Source organism: Manacus candei, unplaced genomic scaffold (genome assembly GCF_025592945.1).
Source record: "Manacus candei isolate 608988 ecotype Guabito, Panama unplaced genomic scaffold, ASM2559294v1 h1tg000003l, whole genome shotgun sequence".
Lineage (NCBI taxonomy): Eukaryota > Metazoa > Chordata > Aves > Passeriformes > Pipridae > Manacus > Manacus candei.
Genome location: NW_026138051.1, coordinates 9,565,592 through 9,586,633, shown reverse-complemented (window position 1 = coordinate 9,586,633; position 21,042 = coordinate 9,565,592). Strand labels below are relative to the sequence as shown.

General features: G+C 39.6%; 1 protein-coding gene across 8 annotated transcripts in view; it reads right to left on the bottom strand.

Annotated features, from left to right (window-relative positions):
• The window catches only part of IL1RAPL2 (interleukin 1 receptor accessory protein like 2), a 368,404-nt gene that overhangs the window by 159,442 nt on the left and 187,920 nt on the right, over nt 1-21,042 (bottom strand). For all 8 annotated transcript variants that reach the window (XM_051784226.1, XM_051784276.1, XM_051784285.1 and 5 more), the window contains 2 exons: nt 7,946-8,132; nt 2,453-2,606 (listed from right to left, as the gene is read on the bottom strand). In XM_051784226.1, coding sequence (XP_051640186.1) covers nt 2,453-2,606; nt 7,946-8,132 — 341 coding nt within the window. The remainder of the gene's footprint in view (nt 1-2,452; nt 2,607-7,945; nt 8,133-21,042) is intronic.

Here is a 21,042-nt window from a genome sequence, read left to right as displayed (position 1 = left end):
ATCTGTCTGCATAATGTAACAAACCCATGAAGAACTAGTGATGAAAAAGCTGTTTTGTTGACAATCTATTATTGTTAAATGCACCCAAACACCAAGATTTAGGCAATGCTCATTAGTGCTGTATTGTAGCTCAGGATTTTGTCCCTATAAATACTTTGTGTCAAAATATTTTTGTAATATATTCTAGGCTGCAAGCCTTGCCTTCACAACCCCGAAGAGCTACAGCCGTTGAAGCCTTTTATTATCTGACTCACACTCAACCACCCACACGATAACACTGCCAGCCCCACACAGTACCCATGTGTAGTCCAACTGCCCCTTTCCACAAATGCCACCTGACCTGTTTGCTTTGTGCTCTGCTCACCTACTAATACCACTCAGGTCCCTCAGTCTTTCCCCCTGTAGCCAGACATCACATTGGTGGCTTTCAGTTTCCATCTACGACTCCAGAGATTTTATTTTTCTTACAAATCTCACAGTTGCTCATACTATGACTTAGTCACAGGAGAAGAAAGGGAGTAGAACTTCCCTCCTACCTCTGACTGGCCCACTGAAATCTTCCGCTTGGGTCTGCAAAAGCAAGAAGGCAAGACAGGACTCGAGGAGAGCAGTGCCTGAGGACCAGCACACGCCACCCTTGGATCTCCCTGCCACAGCCACAGCCAGTCAGGCAATTGCACTGACACTTTGGCACAGAAAATTAAGGCAGTAGCTTCTAACAGCTCTAATGACATCACTGGAAGTTTGATGGATAACTATTAAGAGCAGGGTCGTGCCCCTAATCAAAAGCCTCTACTTGAAATAAATCCTTAAGCAACACTAACGATGAATCCCAAACAGACAGTCTCCTGAACATTTCCATCTGGAAAAGGTGTTTACTAACATATGTGCTTTTATAAACTAAACAAAATTTAATGCAACATGAACTTCACACCAAATTACAAGGGGAAAAATCTGCTTCTCAAGCATTTTGCAAAACTGAGAACACTTACATATTTCATATTACATTTTAAATAATTCAGGTCGTAATTTTTTTAATAAAAGAAATAGTTTTAATAAATACTATAGCTAGTTTAGGACAAATTCCTTAAATTCTGAAGTATGAATGTACCACAGTGTTTAAATAATACAGAGAACACATGACTTCTAGCAAGGTCATGATGAGAGAGAGAGCATAGACTACCCTTCGTGGGGAATTGAATTAAATGCATCTCATTTTCACTTTGTCAAACTTAGTTCACAATCTGGTTGAAGACCAGCATGCTACTTAGGGTAGCAACTATCCACAAGGCAGGTATTATATCTTCATTTGACAGGTCTGGGGTCAGGTAGGTTGAATCAATACTGTAGAGATCTGTCCATGGTCAAAAATGGACAATAAAGAGTCATATGATATATGAATATGGCACACAGGGAACTCATTGAAAATGAGGAATAAGAATAAGAATAAAAAAAAAATGGGTTCCACTCAAAATAAAGGGAAGAATTTTATTTCAAGAACATATGAGAAACGTCATATGGACCAATTCACTTCGATATAAGAAATTGGAATTCTACTTCTCATTGCTTTAAGTAGGGTCCCATTTTAATCAGTATGTTGAAATACAGTTGGGAAAATACCTAACCATTTGTTTATATGGTTTTGTGTGAAAGGCTGAAGAAAACCTCAACAGTTTTCAGATACTCGCAAAGTTCCACAGACACAGAAGGCAAAATAATAATTATAGATGTCATATTGTACAGTGGACTGGAAAGGGAACAGGACTATATCTGTAGACAATACTTTTTTACCCATTCATTTTTGGTACCTGGCAAAAAGAGACAGAAAAACACTCTTGTCTAGTACATATTACATGGAGTCAGAACCACACAGTGTATGACCTCTTCATGAGCAGGTTACTTTCCCTTGACAGTCCAATGTTCATAACTTCATTCTTGAAATAGTTGTGCCATACTCTTCACTAAAGACAAACCACAGACTGAAGCTAGAAGCTGACCATCATGAATTAAACCAAAGCTTAAAAATATGGAACAATCACTCATAAAAAAGAAATTAATGGTTGAAGATGTCTCTTCTGCTTGTGTTTATTCCAGGACAAAAAGCCTCACCAAAAGCCTGTTTTACAGCTTCAGTCAACCTTTCCTCCATTCAGCACTGAAGACCAAAGTGGAGTCTGAGTTAATTCCAGTGTATATGGAGGACTTAGGTCTGCTCTACCTTTTGCTTTATAGCTGGCATTTCCAGGTTCTGTACAGAGAAAAAGCTAGGAATACTCTTCCGTGAAATTTTGTAAGATCTTCATATAAATTTCCCTGAGTTTTGGACTGCTCAGCTACTGGGATTTGCTTTGGACTTACTTCTATCAAACAGATTCACTGACATGTGAAACCCACTTTTTCTTATTATTTCAAAGCTTTGTTTTTTCTATTGGCACAGAACAAAGATTCTTACCAGTAACCTTCAATTCAACCGTCCTTCGTATAAGCTTGCCTTCAAACTTTAGTTCACAGGTGTAATTTCCTCCATCTTCTTCCTGGACCTCTTGAATTAAGAGAGTATTTCCTTTCTGAATTACAACGCTTCTCCACATTTTTGGCTTACATTCCTGCAGAAAAAAAATCCATTGCCAAAATTACTCAGCTTGTACAACATAAGACAGTGTTGCCTGATCAGATTTTCAGTATTATATATACAAGTAAACAACCACCCTGATATATTTTGCAATTAAAATTTGAATATAATTTCAGAAAGCATAGAGATCTGAAACTGGAATTAATTCAAAGGCTGGAATTAAACAGTAATGTTTTTAAGGTTCAGTAATTCCTACTGTATCACATGGGTTATGTTTAATACATGGTGCCCTGAAGCAATGGTTAAGTATCTTCTCTTTTTCTTGATAACAACTGCCAAGACCTCTACTTTAGGACAGACCATTAAAATACATCTCTGTTTGAAGGGGGTAAGGGCAACATTTGTTAAGAGTTAGCCTGGAGGCAAACTTTACACATAGTCCCAGGCTAGAACCATTTACCAATAGAAGCAAACAGGAAGAACAGCAGTTTTGTGAGCAAGAGAATTCAAAAACCTGGTTTCCTAACAGTCTTGTTTCTCATCACTGGCTTCTCTAGCACCTGATGAGCTCTGATTCAGCTTTTCCCCATCACTAGGCTCTATGTAATATCACCCCCACATGTGTCCTCTGATGCAGTACATGGTACTGATGGTCTGTCAGTAACAGTCCTTAGCTGTTGTTTGGCAGATTTCAGTTCATCACTACAAACTGTGGTCCTACTGGGACAGCATTTGAGTCCTTCTGTATAGGGTGTGATATAGTGCCAGAAGAGGCTCTCCCTTTCCTAACAAACCACATCCTTGCAGGCAGATCAGTCACCTTCCACGTGAATTGTACTCATGATGGAATAGTTCTTGGAATGCTCTGAACTAAAAGCAGGGGCTCAACCTAATTACTGTCTCTTGAAAATGGCACCTTAAGATTATATACTTACTGTCTCTAAATATATTTAACATCAAGCCTGTTCTGCCTGCAACAAAATCACTTTTCTCAGTTCTCTAAAGCACTCAGCACTCCTGACAGTTCTATACCAAGAGAACACAAAGCAACATAGGGCCTGAGTACCTTCAATGTCCCTCTACTCCCTCCCTCAAGGTGGCAACTTGGAATAAGCTCTCAGACTGCAGCTAACAGTCTTGCATCAGTTACATCGGGCTCAGCAACTTCAGAGACTGGTGACATGCCCAGACCTATGCCCCATTTTCTGCTCCTCTGCAACAGCAGTGTCAGAAACAGAGAAAACAAAATAGAACAAAGCTTTCTCTTAAGAAAACAACCAAACAAGAAAATACGTCAACATGCAAATACACTGTATCACAGCAAGAGATCAGAATGACACAAACATAAATTTTTCATGGGATTCCATGTGCATTCCAAATCCACGCCAGATTCTAAATTAAAGGATAACAACAGGGAAATAGAAAGAGAGGACTGAGAGCTTCTGGCCTTGCACTTGAAAATGGAGCACTGAAGAATCACCCCTATCCCTAGGTGGCCAAATCCAGTTACAATGTGGACAGATTTCAATTTCTGAAGCTGTGCAATACTACTGCAGGTAACAGAGTGATCGGGTTATCTCTGTTTCCAAAGTACAGCTGTAAGGGCAGCGTAATCTTGCCTTGCATGTGAACTTTAGTTAACAGCAGTGATAGAGAATGACTAAATCCAGATCCTATCTGCTCTGCTAAAAAGAATCAGAGCTTATTTTTGTTACTAAATTGCACTATCATCGCTTGAGATTCACGCAGGACACAGATCAGAGCCAGGAAAGGCCATTGAATCCTTTCTGATTTGTGCTCAATATTTTAGGTCTATTGAAAGGTACATCGACCACCTACTTGGAGTAACTAAATTTGAACACTGGGCAAGGAATATGATTCTGTTCTCTTCAATCCTAATTTAGAAGGAATACAATTCCCAGAACACACAAAGTAAGCGTATTTCAGATATGCACCTTTTAGTGCAGCACTGAAATTCCCTATTATGTGTTACCAGTTTTCCATTATGTACTTTATTTTTAAAAGTAGATAAGGGAGCAAAGAGATGGAAGATACATTTTTATATGCCTTATATTTTTATATACTACATGTTTGTAATAAGAAGGGCAACACCTTTACTACTACAGAGATTAATGATTTAGCTCAAACAATGTGCTGTTACGTTTTTACAGAGAGAAACTGTTCTGCTGAATTATATCACCGATTTCCTAATTATTTCTTTTTGTATCTACTTAGAATACTTCATATTAAAAATTATTTATAAGCCTTTCTTTTCCAAAGTTCAGCTAGTTAATTTGTCTTCTATTAACTATGCAGGCTTTATAAAAATATGTTGAAAATGCTTGTTTATATATTTAATACACAAAACTAAAAGCAAAAAAGGGGAGAAGCTGGAAAATCGTAACAATTTGCATTTTAGCAACAAAAACGGCTGAGAAACAAATAAAATTCTAACTAGTCTTCATACTGGGAAAACAATGTAGATTTTACTGTCAGAGGTGTGCTAATTTCTCTAAAAGGTAAGTGCTCAATTGTATGACTCGTTTCATAGAATCACAGAACAGCTGGGGTTGGAAAGGACTTTACAGTTCATCTGGTTCCAACTCCCCCAGTCATGGGCAGGAACACCTTCCACTAGACCAGGTTGCTCTAAGCCCAATCCAACTTGGTGCTGAACACTTCCAGGGATGGGGAGTCCACAACCTCTCTGGTCAACCTGTGCCAGTGCCTCACCACCCTTACAGAGAAGAACTTCTTAACACTTCATTAGAATCTACCCTCCTTCAGTTTAAGGCCATTCCCTTTTGTCCTGTCACTACATGCCCTTGTGAAAAGTCCCTCTCCAGCCTTCTCATAAAGCCCCTTCAGGTACTGGAAAGTGCTCTAAGGTCTCAATGAAGCCTTTAACCAATTAATTGTTCTTTTCTGCTTTTGCACTACATTTACCTGCTAGAAGAATCTGAAAGTTTCTTTTCCAAGCCTATTTATTCTCCTTAGATATCTTAAATGTTTTTTGTGGGTTTTTTTCCCCAGTAATTAACTTGTGCACTATTATGCTATGTTTCTCTTCCTTGAAATGTTAGTGGCAGCACCTCAACAACTCTATTTTTCTAAGGTAGATAACAACTACCTGTCCTTCACCTGACATTTTGATTGTTTTCACAGCCCTTCCTTCAACCCAGTTGTAGAAAAGAGATGATGGAAATGGATTAAGACTCCACATTCAAGATGTAATATACCTTTTTCCTCTGCCAGTTGATTTTTCATGAAACTGCTCTTACTCTTAAATCCCATTCATTCAATCATGCCTTGACACATTCATTTACTTCAAAAAAATCCTCACACTTCTTGTCAAAACAGTTTTAAGAGGTATAACAGAGTTCTGTATATATCAATGGCATTAATTGAGGAAATCTTTAAAAATAAATATTTCATGCAGTGTAATTCTAGCCAGCAGTGAAGTTCATACCACTGTTAAAACAAATCCTCACAGTAAATGTTTTATTACTTACTGGGTGTGCATGGGAAAATCTATTCAGGCATAATTAAGAGCATGTTTAAATTACAGTTAACTCCCTGTAAATTGATGCAATTATTGGCTCAGATTCATTAATCCCTCAACACAGAGAAGCCTTTTGGAAGGTAGAGTGAGTCCTGTACACAGTGGGCTTGCACCGTGACTGTCCTGTCTGATGGTATTTCATAGGTCACAAGTCCAAACCCCTGACTACCAGAGAACTGGCAGGTTTCTCCTGAACACAAGGGTTTCTCTTTTCAGACAAGGGTATAAAGAAGGAACCTCCAGGACTTCCTTATATTTATTTATCTACTGTTCTCTTTCGGCCAACTTATGTTCCCTACCTGGATGAAAATCTTCTCTAAGTATTTCAGCATAACGAAAAGGAATTGCCCCCCAGTGCCTCTGGAGCAGATTTACACAAGAAGATGGCTTCATGTACACATCAAACTCAATCTTCAAGGTAAAGGGGAAAAACTTGAGGACCCAGTGTGCTATGACTAGAGACAGATGCCTCCTTCAGAAAGCAAGGACCAAATCATAAGCAGAGTATCACTGTACACTATTGTTTGGGGGAAGGGACCTGCTTTTTGTCACTCACGTTGCCTCACAGAGAATGGTCTGAAATCCCTGACTGTGGTTTGTAGGGGTTACCCCAGTATTCATCATATTATTTTGCAATCCAAGTAATTATATATTTTCTAGTAACTGGGCTTTTGAGTAAGCAGACTTCTTAACACGATACTCTCTAGAATATTTTTCCAAAACCCTGTTCAGGAATAAGTTTCAATGGACAACCTGACATACCTACCTTCTGCATAACATCAATATTGACATTTCACACTGCTGAGCTTCCTGACTCATTTCCAGATAACACAGATGTTCTCTAAGAGCCAAACTGATAGCACCTTATTGTTAATTATGGATAAGAAGGTGTATGTAGGAGGTTATCCCATTAATGTCTCTTCTCATTATTAAGGCAGACTAAAGGTTGTCAACTTTGATTGTTTTACCATCATCACCAAACCACATCAATTCTGTTCACTTTCAATCACTGTGATGACTTGTCAGTCAGTTGTCACACTCCAGCCTGGTGTCACACAATCTGTGTGTGCAACCCAGACAACACGTGTGGGTGTATGGGACAGACCCTTCCATTCCCTTTCTTGGTCAGTACAAAGCATCACTGGTGTGGACCTGCACATGCATCTTAGTTAGACTGATTTCTGCTCCGTGACAGCTGAAGATTATTCCTGTCAGACTATTTTTCAGCGTGTTCTTGCAGAAAATGAGATCTTCAGTGATCTGGTGTTCAGCAATACCTAGGCAGATAGGGCAAGAAGAAGCTTCTCTTTGGTACTCTCTTTTTTTCAAGATTTCAGACTTCCTCTGCAGAGCCAGGAATTGGACTTGATGATCCTCGTGGGCCCCTTCCAACACAGGATATCTATGATTAACTAAATACATATATTTGACACACGAACAGCACTGAAGATATCCACCCATATGCTGAAAAAAAGAGCTTCAACGGCTGAAAGAAAATTTTGTTTACACTAACAGTAGGCTATGGTACACATTTTGTTACTACAAGACAGAACATGTGAGATTTTTGTAAAAAGTAGAAATAAATGACAACTTTTATAATTGCTCTTTTCTGACGCAACCTGCTAAGGAGGAAAAAAACTGCTGCTCTGCGTGTATTACTTATTTCACACAAGATAACTGTCTTTAAAGAATGTTATTAAGGTTGGCAAATCAAGCACTCCAAATTTAGGATTTAACTAGCTTGTAGTTAAATTTAGGATTTAACTAGCTTGTGCTTTTTAGCACAAGAACAATGAGTCATCAATAGTTACCTTGTACCACACCACATCTGGCTCTTGACCGGCTGTTTTGTAATCCTCAATGTCAGGACAGGAGATTGTCTTTCTCTTAGTGACTTCTGATTTTTCCAGATATCTGATCTTGCTGTTGTAGCAAAGCCCAGATTCATTCTCAGCTACCGTCAAGGACATGGACACCTTCATGCAATATGTTGAGTTTCTGCAGGAACAGAAAGATGTTTTCATTTATCCTACCTTCTTTCTACTGTGTTTGTTTCAACACAGTAAGTTTCTTTGTTAAGCTCTCATCTTCACAAACACTTGAATGACAGATTCAAATAGTGACTGTCATGTTCTATCTTTCCAACACAGAGGAATTACAGAAAATGTAAAGGCTCATTTCTGATTTACTGTGAAGACTATGCAGAACCTTGCAGAAATTTTGTTGACAAGTGATCCAACCCAGCACAGCAGCTCTTTCAAGCTTGCAAGTCTGTGAACACAGGAACCTGTTGGCATCTCAAATATCAGCCAGGATACACTGTCCCATTTCCTCTGCGTGTCCCACACAGTCCTCCTCACCCTCGTTCTCTCCCACCATCAGGAGATTTCACCCTAGTACTCAGTGCTGCATGTTTGAGAAGAAGGGTTATGAGTTGGGTGTTAAAGCACATCATGCAGGAAGGATTTCTCCCTCAGAAGGAACTGCTGTACAAAATCCTACAACATAGGATATTGTGGTGGGTCGACCTGGACCAGCTGCCAGCCACCCCTCCAGCTGCTCCCTCACTCACCCTCACAGGATGGGGAGGAGAAAATAAAATGAAAAAGCTCACAGGTCAAGATAAAGACAAGGAGATCATTCACGAATTACTGTCATAGGCAAAACAGACTTCACTAAGAAAAAATATTTTAATTATTTGTGAATTATAATAGGTTGGTAGTAAGAAAGATAAAAAAACTAAAACATGTTTCCCTCATATCTTTTCTTTTTCCTCCTCTACCCTCCCTCCCTCACTGATTGGTCCAGGAGGTGGGGATGGGGAGTGGTTCATTCCTCTCTGTCACCTCTTCCTTCTTACGTTTCGCTGCTGCAGCATGGATGCAGCTCCTGTCCAGAAAATCAGCTCTCCAGAATCCCTCTCAGGCCACAGGGACTCAGTGCCTGCTGGGGCCCAGGGCACCAAAGAACCCTGACAGCTAAATCCAGGAAGCAGATTGCTACGCCCAGTTTTTCTTAATATCAGGGCAGAATAAACACAACCAACTCAGCTGCCATGCTGCACAATCAGGAAAACAGGATTAAACTAAATTCCTTCAGCCTTGCAGCTTTAACAGAGCTATCAGACACACAATAAACCCCCCAAACCGGTGTTTGCCATGCTGTTACTGGCACTCTGCACAGGATGGCTGCAGGCCAGGCTGCCAGCTCTGCCCCTCACTCTGTGCCACAGCAGGCTCAGAGAACAACCCACAATATAAGGGGGCTCTTCCTCCCGTCATGCATCATCTTGTCATTTTAACTGATTGCACCACAACCAAAAAAACCAGGAGAAAACCAGTCGTGCTGGGTGGTTACTCCCACCGAAGGGAGCTGTGGAGAGCTCTGGCGGGAGGTATCTTGGCTTTGCCACTGCCTCTTCCATCACAGCTCTGCTGCAAACTGATTTAGCTGAGACAAGAGGGTGCCCTGTGCACCTGGGAAGTGATCCATCAGTCTCACTCTGACGCTAACGACGCTGGCTGCTCACTCCCTCCAACTAGACCCAGGACAATGCTTTTAATTAAAAAAAAAAATCCAACATGCTCCATGACAAATCTTTTCTTATGCAGCGTTTCTACATTTCACTCTGTCAAGTGAGCCTGTAGTTGGGAAGAAAATAAAAAGGTCTACAGGGACACTTCATCACAGCTCGAAGCTTCATGCTAAACAAGCGCTGACAAAACACTGTAAATGGGTTCTTGTCAAAGGTGTGCCATGAGCAGGTTTTGGCAGACAGAGGCATTTGCAAGGCAAATCAGCAGGCAGTCTCAGAAACCTCCCATTTTCAGCATCATTAGTCCTACATATTCGGCAGAACCACAGAGTTTGTCCACCCTAGTCCCTTCTCCTCAAAATGCCACCTGTACATTTATGTAATAAAATTCGTGGATATTTTTCTCCATTCCCTCACCTCTGATGGAAAGGCTCACTTTGCATGCTGCCATGATGTCTTTCAGCTGAGAGGTTATAATAAAGTCTCATCCTCACAAACTGCGCAAAATATATTATTTTACCTGAAAGAAAAATTTTCTGGACTGAAAAAAATCCATCATTTGGGGTGGGCTTTTCAGAAATATTTATATGGTTAGGGAGCATAAGTCAACTTTCTCCTAAACTGGCTTTTGAAAAGAGTTACCTTTCTTGTAGGAACAAAACATATTTGAGAGTTTCAATGCTTCCTGCACTGAAAATCCACAGAATGTGATACAACCACTCAGTATAATCAATAGTAATTAATCAGTAATGATTATTTAACCTTCCTGAATGACTATAAGTACTACTGAGTGCAAGTAAGGTCACATGTGCTCAGTGATAATGATCCAGGCTAATCAAGAATAATGACTTTGAACAGTTGTCCATTACTTGGTGCTATTTAATAGTGCTGTATTTTCTCCTAACAATCTTGCATTATTTAGATTGTATTTTGAAAAACGCTGGAGGCTACTTCTATTTAAAATGCTTCCTGGAACCAGGACCCAAAAATGTAGTATTCTTTTCATTAGTTACAATTAGAACTGAGTAGAATTGAGGAAACTAAGTGCCTGGTGAGTACTATCACTTTTGTTCACACTCCATGACCGAGACAATAAATCTATTCAGGCTCATGATGAAGAAAGCCCTCACTAAGCCAACAGCAATAGACTTGAAAGCTTTATGAATGCTTCTTCACCAGCCACTCAGGTTAGTGCTACTGCTGGTAATTCAGGAAAGGGCAATTTTCCAGTGACTGAAACAGCAGCAGCCTTCCTTTAATCTCGTCAGCTTGGGATAACAGTTATATTGCAGTTATGTGCAAAAGGAAAGGAAAGTTTGATCAGTCTGTTTTTCTCAGTTTTGAGGTAGAAGTCTGGGAGCTGAAGTCTGTTGAAATTGTGAGCCATTCCATCCCATGCTGGGCAAGCTGTTCCTCAGCTGTAAGGATTTCATCACTCAGTCCTCTGAGAAGGTGATGCATCTGTACTGACTTTTTCTTGTTGTCTTCCCTTCCTTGTGGAGTCTGGAGCATACAGTTGTATGTTCATATTTAATGAGGAATGCTGGACACAAAAAGAACAGTAGATAACAAAATCAAGGCTAGTAACCTGGGTTCTGCTGTCAGAATCTGTGGCCAAAAGGAATAAAAAGGAAGTATCTCCCATGTGGATGAGGAAGATGCTGGAGGGCTTCCAGTGATGATCTTAGTATTGCAAGGCCAGACAAGAAGAGTTGTTTCTCAGTAGAGAATATATGAACCCAAATTAACCTGTCAGGCTGCAGAACCTTTTGCACATCCATGCAAAGGAAATAACCTATGAGTCTGAAAGTGCATTTTTTGATAATCTGTCTTTTTTGAGAGGTTGCCAAACCATTCACTTTCCACAGGAGTTGATTTCCAATGGATTTCATTTCTACAAGAGGTAGCAGTGGTCATATGGGGAACAGGAAGAGAGAAGAAAAGAAAGAATCACTCCATAGCACAAAGAAAAAAAATTGTCTTATATTTTCACACTGAAACTAAGATCTGTAATTCTCTTTTTCAAGGGACTAGTTACACACTGGGCCTACTCTCTTGACTGGAAATAGGATGGGTTTCGCTCTGCCAGAGTTCACAAAGCAGATTCCTTTGTTTTGGTGGCAAGGCATCTGTAATCCACAGGCCACTTGGAACTGGCACTGAACCACAAACTGAAGCCAGCTCCAAATCCAACAGAAAACCACAGGGAAAACCAAGGGAATTTAACAGGTCTCAAAACAAAAGCAAGCAAAACTGTGAGTTTGGCTTGGAAGTAAGGGCAAGAGGGAAAAAGGGATGATGTAAAGAAATGGATAAGAAGGACATTTGGAATTGGAGTGTCAATCCCTAAATTATTTTTCATCTTGTTTTGGATTCAAGACAATTCATCAGCCCTAAGGCTGAATTAAAATCAGAGGAAATATTCACAGCTTTGGAAAAAACTTTTTTTGGCATTTGTGTTTCTGCTAAGTGAGGATGTTTGTTAAAAGAGTCAAGTAAAACAATTTTGGCTCTAGTATACACAGAATCTCCCCCCACCCCCATTTATTCATTTTCTTATAAAGAGGAAGGAGGCAGAAAAGGGGTTGAATATTTTATATCTTCTAGATTGAAAAATCCCACCCAAATTTGAATTGCACATTTATACGAAGGGATTCACAATGGGATTTTCTCCCTTGCAGGTTAATTTTTCATTGCATTTGGTTTTTTATTACATTCTGATACTTTGAGGGTAGATCCAAAAGCTGGAAAGTGTATTTATCAAAGCAGTGCTCAGGAAACAGCACAGCTCAGGTTTAGATCTCTCTCCATGTACCTTAACACTCTGGCTGTTTTAATGACATTTTTATTGGCTCACTAACTGAAGGACTGTATAAAGCAGCACATACATTCCTCTTTGCTCATTTTGAGTTAGAACAGTAACAGCAATAACTACACCACCAACTGTTTTTGTCCATCTGAAGGTTCACAGCATTAATGCATGACCAGATCCACTACTGGCTGCTCTATAAATGTGCTGTGTTATCAGCTTTCAGACTTAATTGAGCATTTGATTGTTTTCCTCTCTCTTCATGAGAGTACTATAAATTTATTCCTGTCCAAATTTTACACTTCACATAATGGTTACCAAGGTCATGGTTTGGTGATCGCCTTAAAGAAAAACGAGTTATTTGTTACCATTGTATTTTTTAGATCACAAAAATGTAACATCTTAAAAACAAATGGATTATTGCTTACTCTTCCAAGGTTTCCTTCAAGTGCTAACTTATTTCTCAGTGACTACCACTGCTACATGTTTGAGGTTATTGTCTGGAAAAGATCAATTTCCTGAACATGGAGTAAGTGACTGTTGGAGGTTACAAATCACAGACCCTTCAAAGTTTTTGGATTTTTAATTCTTATCAGTTTGTCAAGTGAAAGAGCAACATCTGAGTAGAACAATTTAACAGATGGCTGGCACTGCTGTAGTTGCTCCCTCAATCACAGGCCATGAGGTGCAGTGATTCTGCAGCTCATGTGTGTGGTACCTGGCCTTGGTACAGCTCCAAACACTCCTGTCCTGTTTTTTGCTTGCTCGTTGCTGTTATAACAGTAATTCTAATACTAGCTCCTGTGCCTGCTAAGGAGAAATCCTAATCCCACATTACCTTTATTTAGTGTTTGATTCAAGATCCTCCTAGTAAATGAAAATACCATCATGGAAGTATGATCTCAGAAGTACTACAACAGAACAATGTTACAAATCCAACATTATATTATCTCTACTTCCTTTGATCCTCCAACAGAGACCTGGGTTGTGAATCCAGACAGAGCTACCATTCAAGGCTGCATTCCCTTCAAGTAGAAAAAGTATTTGTGCAGAGCTAATCCATCACTCATGAAGAATTTTTATTCTTTCTGCACTTCTTTTCTCCTAAGATTCAATCTCTACACAAGACTCACTAAAAACAAGACAATTTGAGCTTGACTAAAACACACTAGATGTCCCAGAGGCCCATGTTTTACAGTGAAGAAAGGCTTTCCCATTACTCTTCAAAAGAAAGACCTGAGCAAAGTCACTGAAAGGTAATTTTAAAAAGCTCACATTAATGACAGCTTGAAAAACAGATATCCAGGGATGTCTCCTCAAGTTAAACATCAACAGTATAGTTCTCACCAGAGGCACTTAAAAGCAAGACCTCTAATCCTCACTGTGAGTTTAGCTCTTTTTAGAGAATCTTCATGCTTCTTAGATACTGGGATGGAGAAGAAAAGATGTTTGGATATGGCAGTTGGGTAGAGCTGCTCACGGTTGGGTCTCTCCCACCAAAGCTTAGATCTAAGTTTAAGTTGGATTTCAGCTTACATCCTTATTAAGAGTGAAATGTGACACAAAAATGTCAGGGTGTTCCTACTACAGCCAGTGATACAGCCTGTAAGAGCAAGGCCGTGATCTGAAAATTCGGGGCTAATCTGTAGTATCATGCTTTTTAAGTCTCTCTGAGAATGGTAAGTGACAGCCAGCCTGATTTGTACATGGTTATGGGTCAGGAGGAGCTATTTCTTTTCTGGTTGCCTTCACAAATGCATGCACTTGTCCTGATGACCTCTGCATTGTGACAGAAGCAATTCAAAAGCAAATCACCAGTCAGTCATTCCAGCAGGAGCTATTCAGGCAAAAAGAGAAAATCTCCTAACATTTAAGTTGAATCACACAGGCCAATGGCGTCCCTTGTTTTTGGGTTGGATTTTTTTTAAGTCTTCATTAATGTTAGTTATTAAATGTTAGAAATGAATATGTGAAAATATAATGCAGAACACAATTGAAATGCAGAAGCTAAAGGAACACCATGCTATCTCAGCATATCACAATCCATGTGGTCTCTCTCAGCTTCAGCACATCCTGTTCCACTAGAAGAAATCCTGTAATTGGCTGGGTTCGCTCTCAGGGAAAATTTCTTCCTTGCCCTTAAGAATTACAATGCAGCGAGTTACTCTAAAGTTTGCTACTGCAAATGACTAAGCCCTTTTCATTTATTTCTTAACACTTTTGTATTAGAACTCTGGATAGTACTGTTAAATTACATTGTCTTACTGAAAAGCCCCATTACAAATGACATAAATCTGAGGCACAGGAACAACTGCTCCCAGGACAGTACTAAGAAATCCCCTTCCAATAATTTTGCATTTGCAATACTCTGTTTCTGAGAGCACTGAACACGTTCTCTTCTATGTCTTCCAAACCACACAGAGTGTGAATTCCTGTATTTACTCCTCTATGCTTTTTTTCATTGGACACCTAGCACACAAAACAAAAGTTGCATTCAGGACACCCATCTGACTTGTCTGCATTGCTAAATCTCACTGATTTCATTGCCTTGGGGAATAAAACCTGTGGAGCACATCCTGCGTCCTGCATCTAAGTCCAATTTTGTAGATGCAATGTTGAAAGGCAAGTCCTGCTCTGTTTGTATGTGGGCAGTTGAGCACATAAACCAGTGGATCAGTTATTGTCTCATAGGGTGTACACAGAATGCTATCATGAAGAACCATGAAGTTGTCCTCAAGTCAGTTTGAAATCAAAACTGTTTGAGTCCTGTAGCTGAGTCCTCCTGGCTGTGTCTTCCCTTAAGTGGTCAGAAAAGAAGAAATTATCTTCCAGGATCACTCACCAAATATTAGCTTAACTCCCTATGGTTCTGTTACCTTGTACTTTGGGAATGATGGATTTCCTCAGGAAACCTTCCAAGTGTCTGTCTGCTCACAGGACACAGAAAACATTGTCTACTGACACGTTATAGTCACAGCTGGTTCAATGTGGGTTCTAACAGGAGGAGCACATTCTCCCCCACTGATATGTGGAGACCAAAAGGGAAATGTAAACACCCTGATGTGTTGGAGAGGAGGTGGCTGAGGAGGGCTGAACAATATCTTGGCAGCAGGTCTCCTGCATGCAGAGTGGACTGCATGAGGAAGCAGTTCCTCCACTTTGCATCCTTTCTCTCCCCTAGGCAAGGCTGGAAGCCCACCAGGGAAGGCCCTTCTTCACAAGCAACCAGTGATAGTGAACTGAAACGCCACTGAGGCACTGCAGCCCAGGGAGCTTTCGCTGTGAAAATCTGTACAGGCTGCAAAGTAATGTCAGTCATTTTAAAGGTATCTAAAGCTGGGATTTCACTATTAGGAAAACTGAAGGATACACAATATTCTCATCCTTGTACATGCTGCTGCAACAGGGAAGTCACTGGACGCCCTCCAACCACAGAGCAACACGGGCATTTCTGCTTGAAGCCCTGACTGTTCTTGCAGCTTCTCATCAACAGTAAACATTGGCTTTCAGAAAGACAGGGGATGAATAATTTCTCTTTTAAAGTTTTAGAGGAGGAGGGTGAGTGAGCGGAAATATACATATCACCAGGGAAAAGAAACAAATCTTTGTTTTTCTGCAAAGAATAGATAGAACTGATTTCTCTCAATAAAGACAGTGTCATCAAAATGATTTGCAGGAGCACCATCAGCCTATACACAATTTTAGTTACAAAAGTAGAAGCATTCTGATTCTACTTTCCCCTGCATTTTGATAATGCCAAAAACATTATATCTCAGTGATAAAAACTCAAAAAATTTTATTTTATCATGAATCATACTGACTATAATGTATCTGCTCTAGCACTGAAATGAAGTATTGAATACCATATCTCACAGGGATTTTGTTTATACAGAATCAGTCAATTTTATTGTGGCAAATGTCACACACTTTTAATGTGTGACATTTAATGTTAGTGTCATACAGAGCCTAGGAAGCCTGTGCTGAATGCAGTTGCTCCAAATGTGAGATGTAACTGCTTCTATAGACATGCCTGGGACCACTGGAACTACAACACTGCAACTGAAAGGGATTTGAGATACAAAATCACCTTTGTCATGAGCAGGTTAGCACTGAATAAAGCCAAAACAACTAAAAATGAAACAGTCTGTATTGCCACCAACAAAATTAACAACTGTATTAAAACACATATTGCAAAAACCATGAGATGGCTGCAGAGAAAGCAACCTTACCCCTGCAGATTTTTACATCGTGATTTAGTTCAACATTCTTGTTTGGCCTTTCTTTGGGTCCAAAACCAGGCATTCAGCACTCAGAAAATGGTGCAGCTTTTCCTGGGATGATGGGTGCATTCTGCAGTCCAGATTGTAGGCACTTGAAACAAGCCCCTCAGCTCCCCCTAACACCCTCTGAAGTGAGAGCACAGAGGTTGTGCCACAGATGAAGTTTTACTGCCAGCCCTCCAGGCTGCCTAAATCTGATTTGGAGTTGCTGGTCATGTGCTCCACAGACATTCAGAAGCCAGAAGGCTTAAAATCTACTATTGGTCTATTTTATTACTGCTCAGAAAGTAATATCTCAGTATTTCACCAATGGCTCAGCAAAGGCTCAATTCTTCTGTGCATGTCCATACCAATGCTGCTCTCCATTAAGAACTGTGCAGACAGGGACACAGTAAAGGAAAAAGGATACACAGATTTCCTAACTTGATTTGTCGGCAGTTCTCTGGCATCAAATGCTGGTATTAAAGATCTGCAAACTTATTCCCTCATAGGCATTCAAGGCCCTCACTCCCTTTTTATTCTGCATCCTGTACAAAAATCAAGGCTTAGCTCCATCAGCCAGTCTGGTGACCACAAACCTCCACCCCCTGCTTTCCTGCACCCACTGAAGGCCCAGATTTTCTACCCTCCTGATTCACATTATGGGAATTGAGTTATTTTATTTCACCAACAGTTAATTAACACCAAATGTGCACTAGTATTTTTACTCTTACTGGTTTTATTCTTTAAATGCTCACTAGAGTTTCTCTTGGAGCTGGGACTAGTTAGAAGAAAGGTTTCCAGGAGCAGTCCCTTGATGAGGGCAAATTTGGGCTAAACTTGCTGAGATTTCTTCCCCATCTTATCTTCTCTTCTTTTACCAGGTTAAGATTTAAGTTGTCCCAGCTTTTCTTCCCTCTTAAAAAACAGGTTTTTAACATAGAAAAACAGATGTATTTGTTCAGAGAGAAAAAGTAGCACATGATCTGGCAAATGACTGTCCTACATACTCAGAACTTCAGGGCCACCCTATGCATTTAGATCTGGTTGAGTTTCCATGTTTGATTTTGGAGTGCTCATCTCTGAATGCTTCAGTGAAGAAGCTGTGATCCAGAGTGCTGATGGGAACATCCCAGAACATCAAACCTCTGTAAAAGAAATGTTGACAGTTTTATCTGAAAGTAGCATTGCTGGGTGCTGGGAGATTAATGGTATATCCAGGGCCTGTACTGCAAAGAGACCTCCAGAACACAGCATTTCCCTATTGGGCAGTAAAGTCATGATACCAATGATGCAGTGAAAAACAGATTTATCCAAATCTCTGATTTTACACAGAAAAGGCACCCAAGAACAAAGCAGATTCATGGAATTCACATGGATTAGCTAACACAGCTCAACTCTCCACTTCCTTAAAACTCCTTGCAGAATTAGGACCCTTTAATATGTTACATCCATGCTTAATACTGGAGAAAAATACCACACTTTGGTTTGCATTTGAGTGTCAGCTCAATGCTAAAATGTATTGTGAGAAGGGAGAAGTAGGTTTTAATGCAACAATAACTTCCTCCTATTATACACACACCCCCACATCTGTCTAAGCAACAATGTCTAACTGGTTAATAAAGGAGAGGAAACATTTAAATTATGATATCAGACCTTTTCAGCCTGGAGAAGCAACCTCTTATTATGGTTGGTCTAATACTCCTTAATTTTAGTCAGTATTACAGGTTCTTTTACAAAACAGACATTATGATTATTGAGATGACAATTCTGTATAAGAAAGAATTAACTGACACATTTAATTTTTACCCATCTCCAAATCACTGTCATATCAGCCTATCCTTCACCTGCTCATAGACACCCTTTTCAAGCAACTTCTGAAAAATTCCTTCCAATTGCTTCACTGATACTCATGCCTTGATCCTACAAGCACACATGAGCAAGCAGATGATGCAGCTTCTTGAAAAATAGGTTTGGGGTTTCTTATAGAATTGTGAAGACATTCAACAAATAAGAAATTCAGTGAAAAGTGCAGTTGATATTTTCCCCATACAGTTTTTTTATGTGTCATGTTGTGTTGACTGGGAAAAAAGTAACAAGTTGGGGGAGAGTGAATTAGTAAAGCTCTCACTATTGCCTGTGATATCCTTTATGTACAACTTACTGAAAAGCCTTGGTGTTCAATTCCCTTTTATCAGAAAAGATCTTCACAGCTCAAGACTGTCCTTTCTTTCAAGCCATAAACTGCTTCTGGGACAAGGATCCCTTGTCTCCCCTTGGTCTTAGCACCACATCCAAGAATCTCACTTTGCACACTTTTGCAAAGACAAGTACAAATAACAGACAAGACAGTTCTAAGGCAAGAGACTTGAAGTAGTGGAACTCAGCACAGCCTGGCCACTGGGACATGCAAATGTGGGACTTGACCCTTTGGATAGCACAGGAAATTGCACCAGGGCTTCACCCGTCCTTAGAGAGCGGCTAGAAAGACATCAATTCAGGATTGAATTGATCCTGATTTTCTCTTAGAGAACCTAAATGAAAACTTCTTTCTTGAGAAACACTGCAGAAGTTTTAAATTTATCTTGAATCAAAAGCATTTTTCTCCCCAATTTTTTTCTTTCAGCTACCAAACCAAAAGATTCAACTATGCATGCAACCCTAAACCCAGTGTTGCACACTGATGGACACATATCCAGTGCATCAAGTTCTATCTCTGTTCACTCAGTCTACAAAAGACAGCATTTGTAACAGAAACTGTTAATGCTTCTAGAAAATAAAATCATATTCTAAAATTACTGCACTCATTTGTGACCTCTTAATTCTCATAAAGCAGGTGATCCTGGTTAATGACTTAAACGCAAACATCTGCTTATCCCCCTCCAAAAAATGGATTAATAAGGCTGAAATTACACAGTCAATGATGTGGATAGTCTCCCACAAAAGTGTGATCATCATTTCAGAACATAACATCTAGCTCAATTTTAATGATATTAAAATCAATTACTATTGCTATTTCCTCTGCTATTTTAAGCCATCCAGGGTTTCATAAACAGTAACAGCAAGGATATGTTACCCCATTTTTGAAAGAAAAAATAATTCAGTAAAGGAAGAAATATAGTCTTTTATCTGTAACCACTACACATAATATTCTGCACTCTGACATAAATATGAAAAAGGAAAAAATATCTGTAATTATATAAGAAAGTTCTAGTCAAAGCAGGAACTGACAAGGAAGATCTTGTTGCTGTATAATGCCTTCCAAGAAGCATGTCATATAGTTTTTAGCTGACAATGCGGAGAAGCCATGAATTATTCAAGAACTTGCCCATTTGTTACCAAAACTACTTTGTCATGTAAATGAGCAGAGTTTTGAAATTTCCTGGAAAAAAGTACGTCCCAGAATTTGATCCAAGATCAATTCTTCATTGTTCACAAAGGATTTGCATTAAAAATATTCAGAGTATTAAACTAGTAACTTGATTATCACAACAGTGACTTCTTATGAAAAAAGGACAGCTCCCTCGAGACATGTAAATCACCATCTCACCGTAACATTTCAAAATCAAGGAGTTCACAGCACACCCAACCTGTGACAGAGCAGCTAATAAAAGAATAACTCCAAAGGCTGCCACACAGGCTTAATGGTAAGTTTGGCAGATGCATCTGATATTTAAACTGGACGTTGATGCCCAGCAGAACCACCAGGCCCCACGGCACAATCTTTGATTTCAGTAGCATTCCTCGGGATCAAAATGGTCTGAGGCAGCTGAGACAGCAAGTCAGCAGAGATGGAGAGAGAGCAAATCCTGGGTTCTGAACAGTGCTGTTATTTTGCTGCAATATTTGATATTAAATTCATCAAACATGTTTAATTTCAGTATGGAACAGCAGAGAAGGATGATGCAAGCTTCGTTCTCTGAAACTAAACAGTTTAAAACCAAATCATACAAAGTATCTGCAAGCTCCGTTTAATTCAGAACTGGATCATTTAAGGAATATTTATTCATTCATTCTTAAAGAATTCTACTTTTTTTATCTTCTTGTTTTAGGCATAGAGCTGACATCAACATGCACATGATGGAAATCACGAGCTCCAGCACATGTTTAATTTAAGGCTCATCCAACAGTTCCAAAATACTTCTGAGACATGCGTTTTGGTGCCTTACCAAACGAGGTCTGCTCAAATTTATGACAAATCATAACTGTATATTAAAATACACATTTCTTCAAAACCAGACAGAACTGTAACTCCCCATGGCCTAACCCCATCAGAATAATTCAAACTGTAACTCTCGAATAACT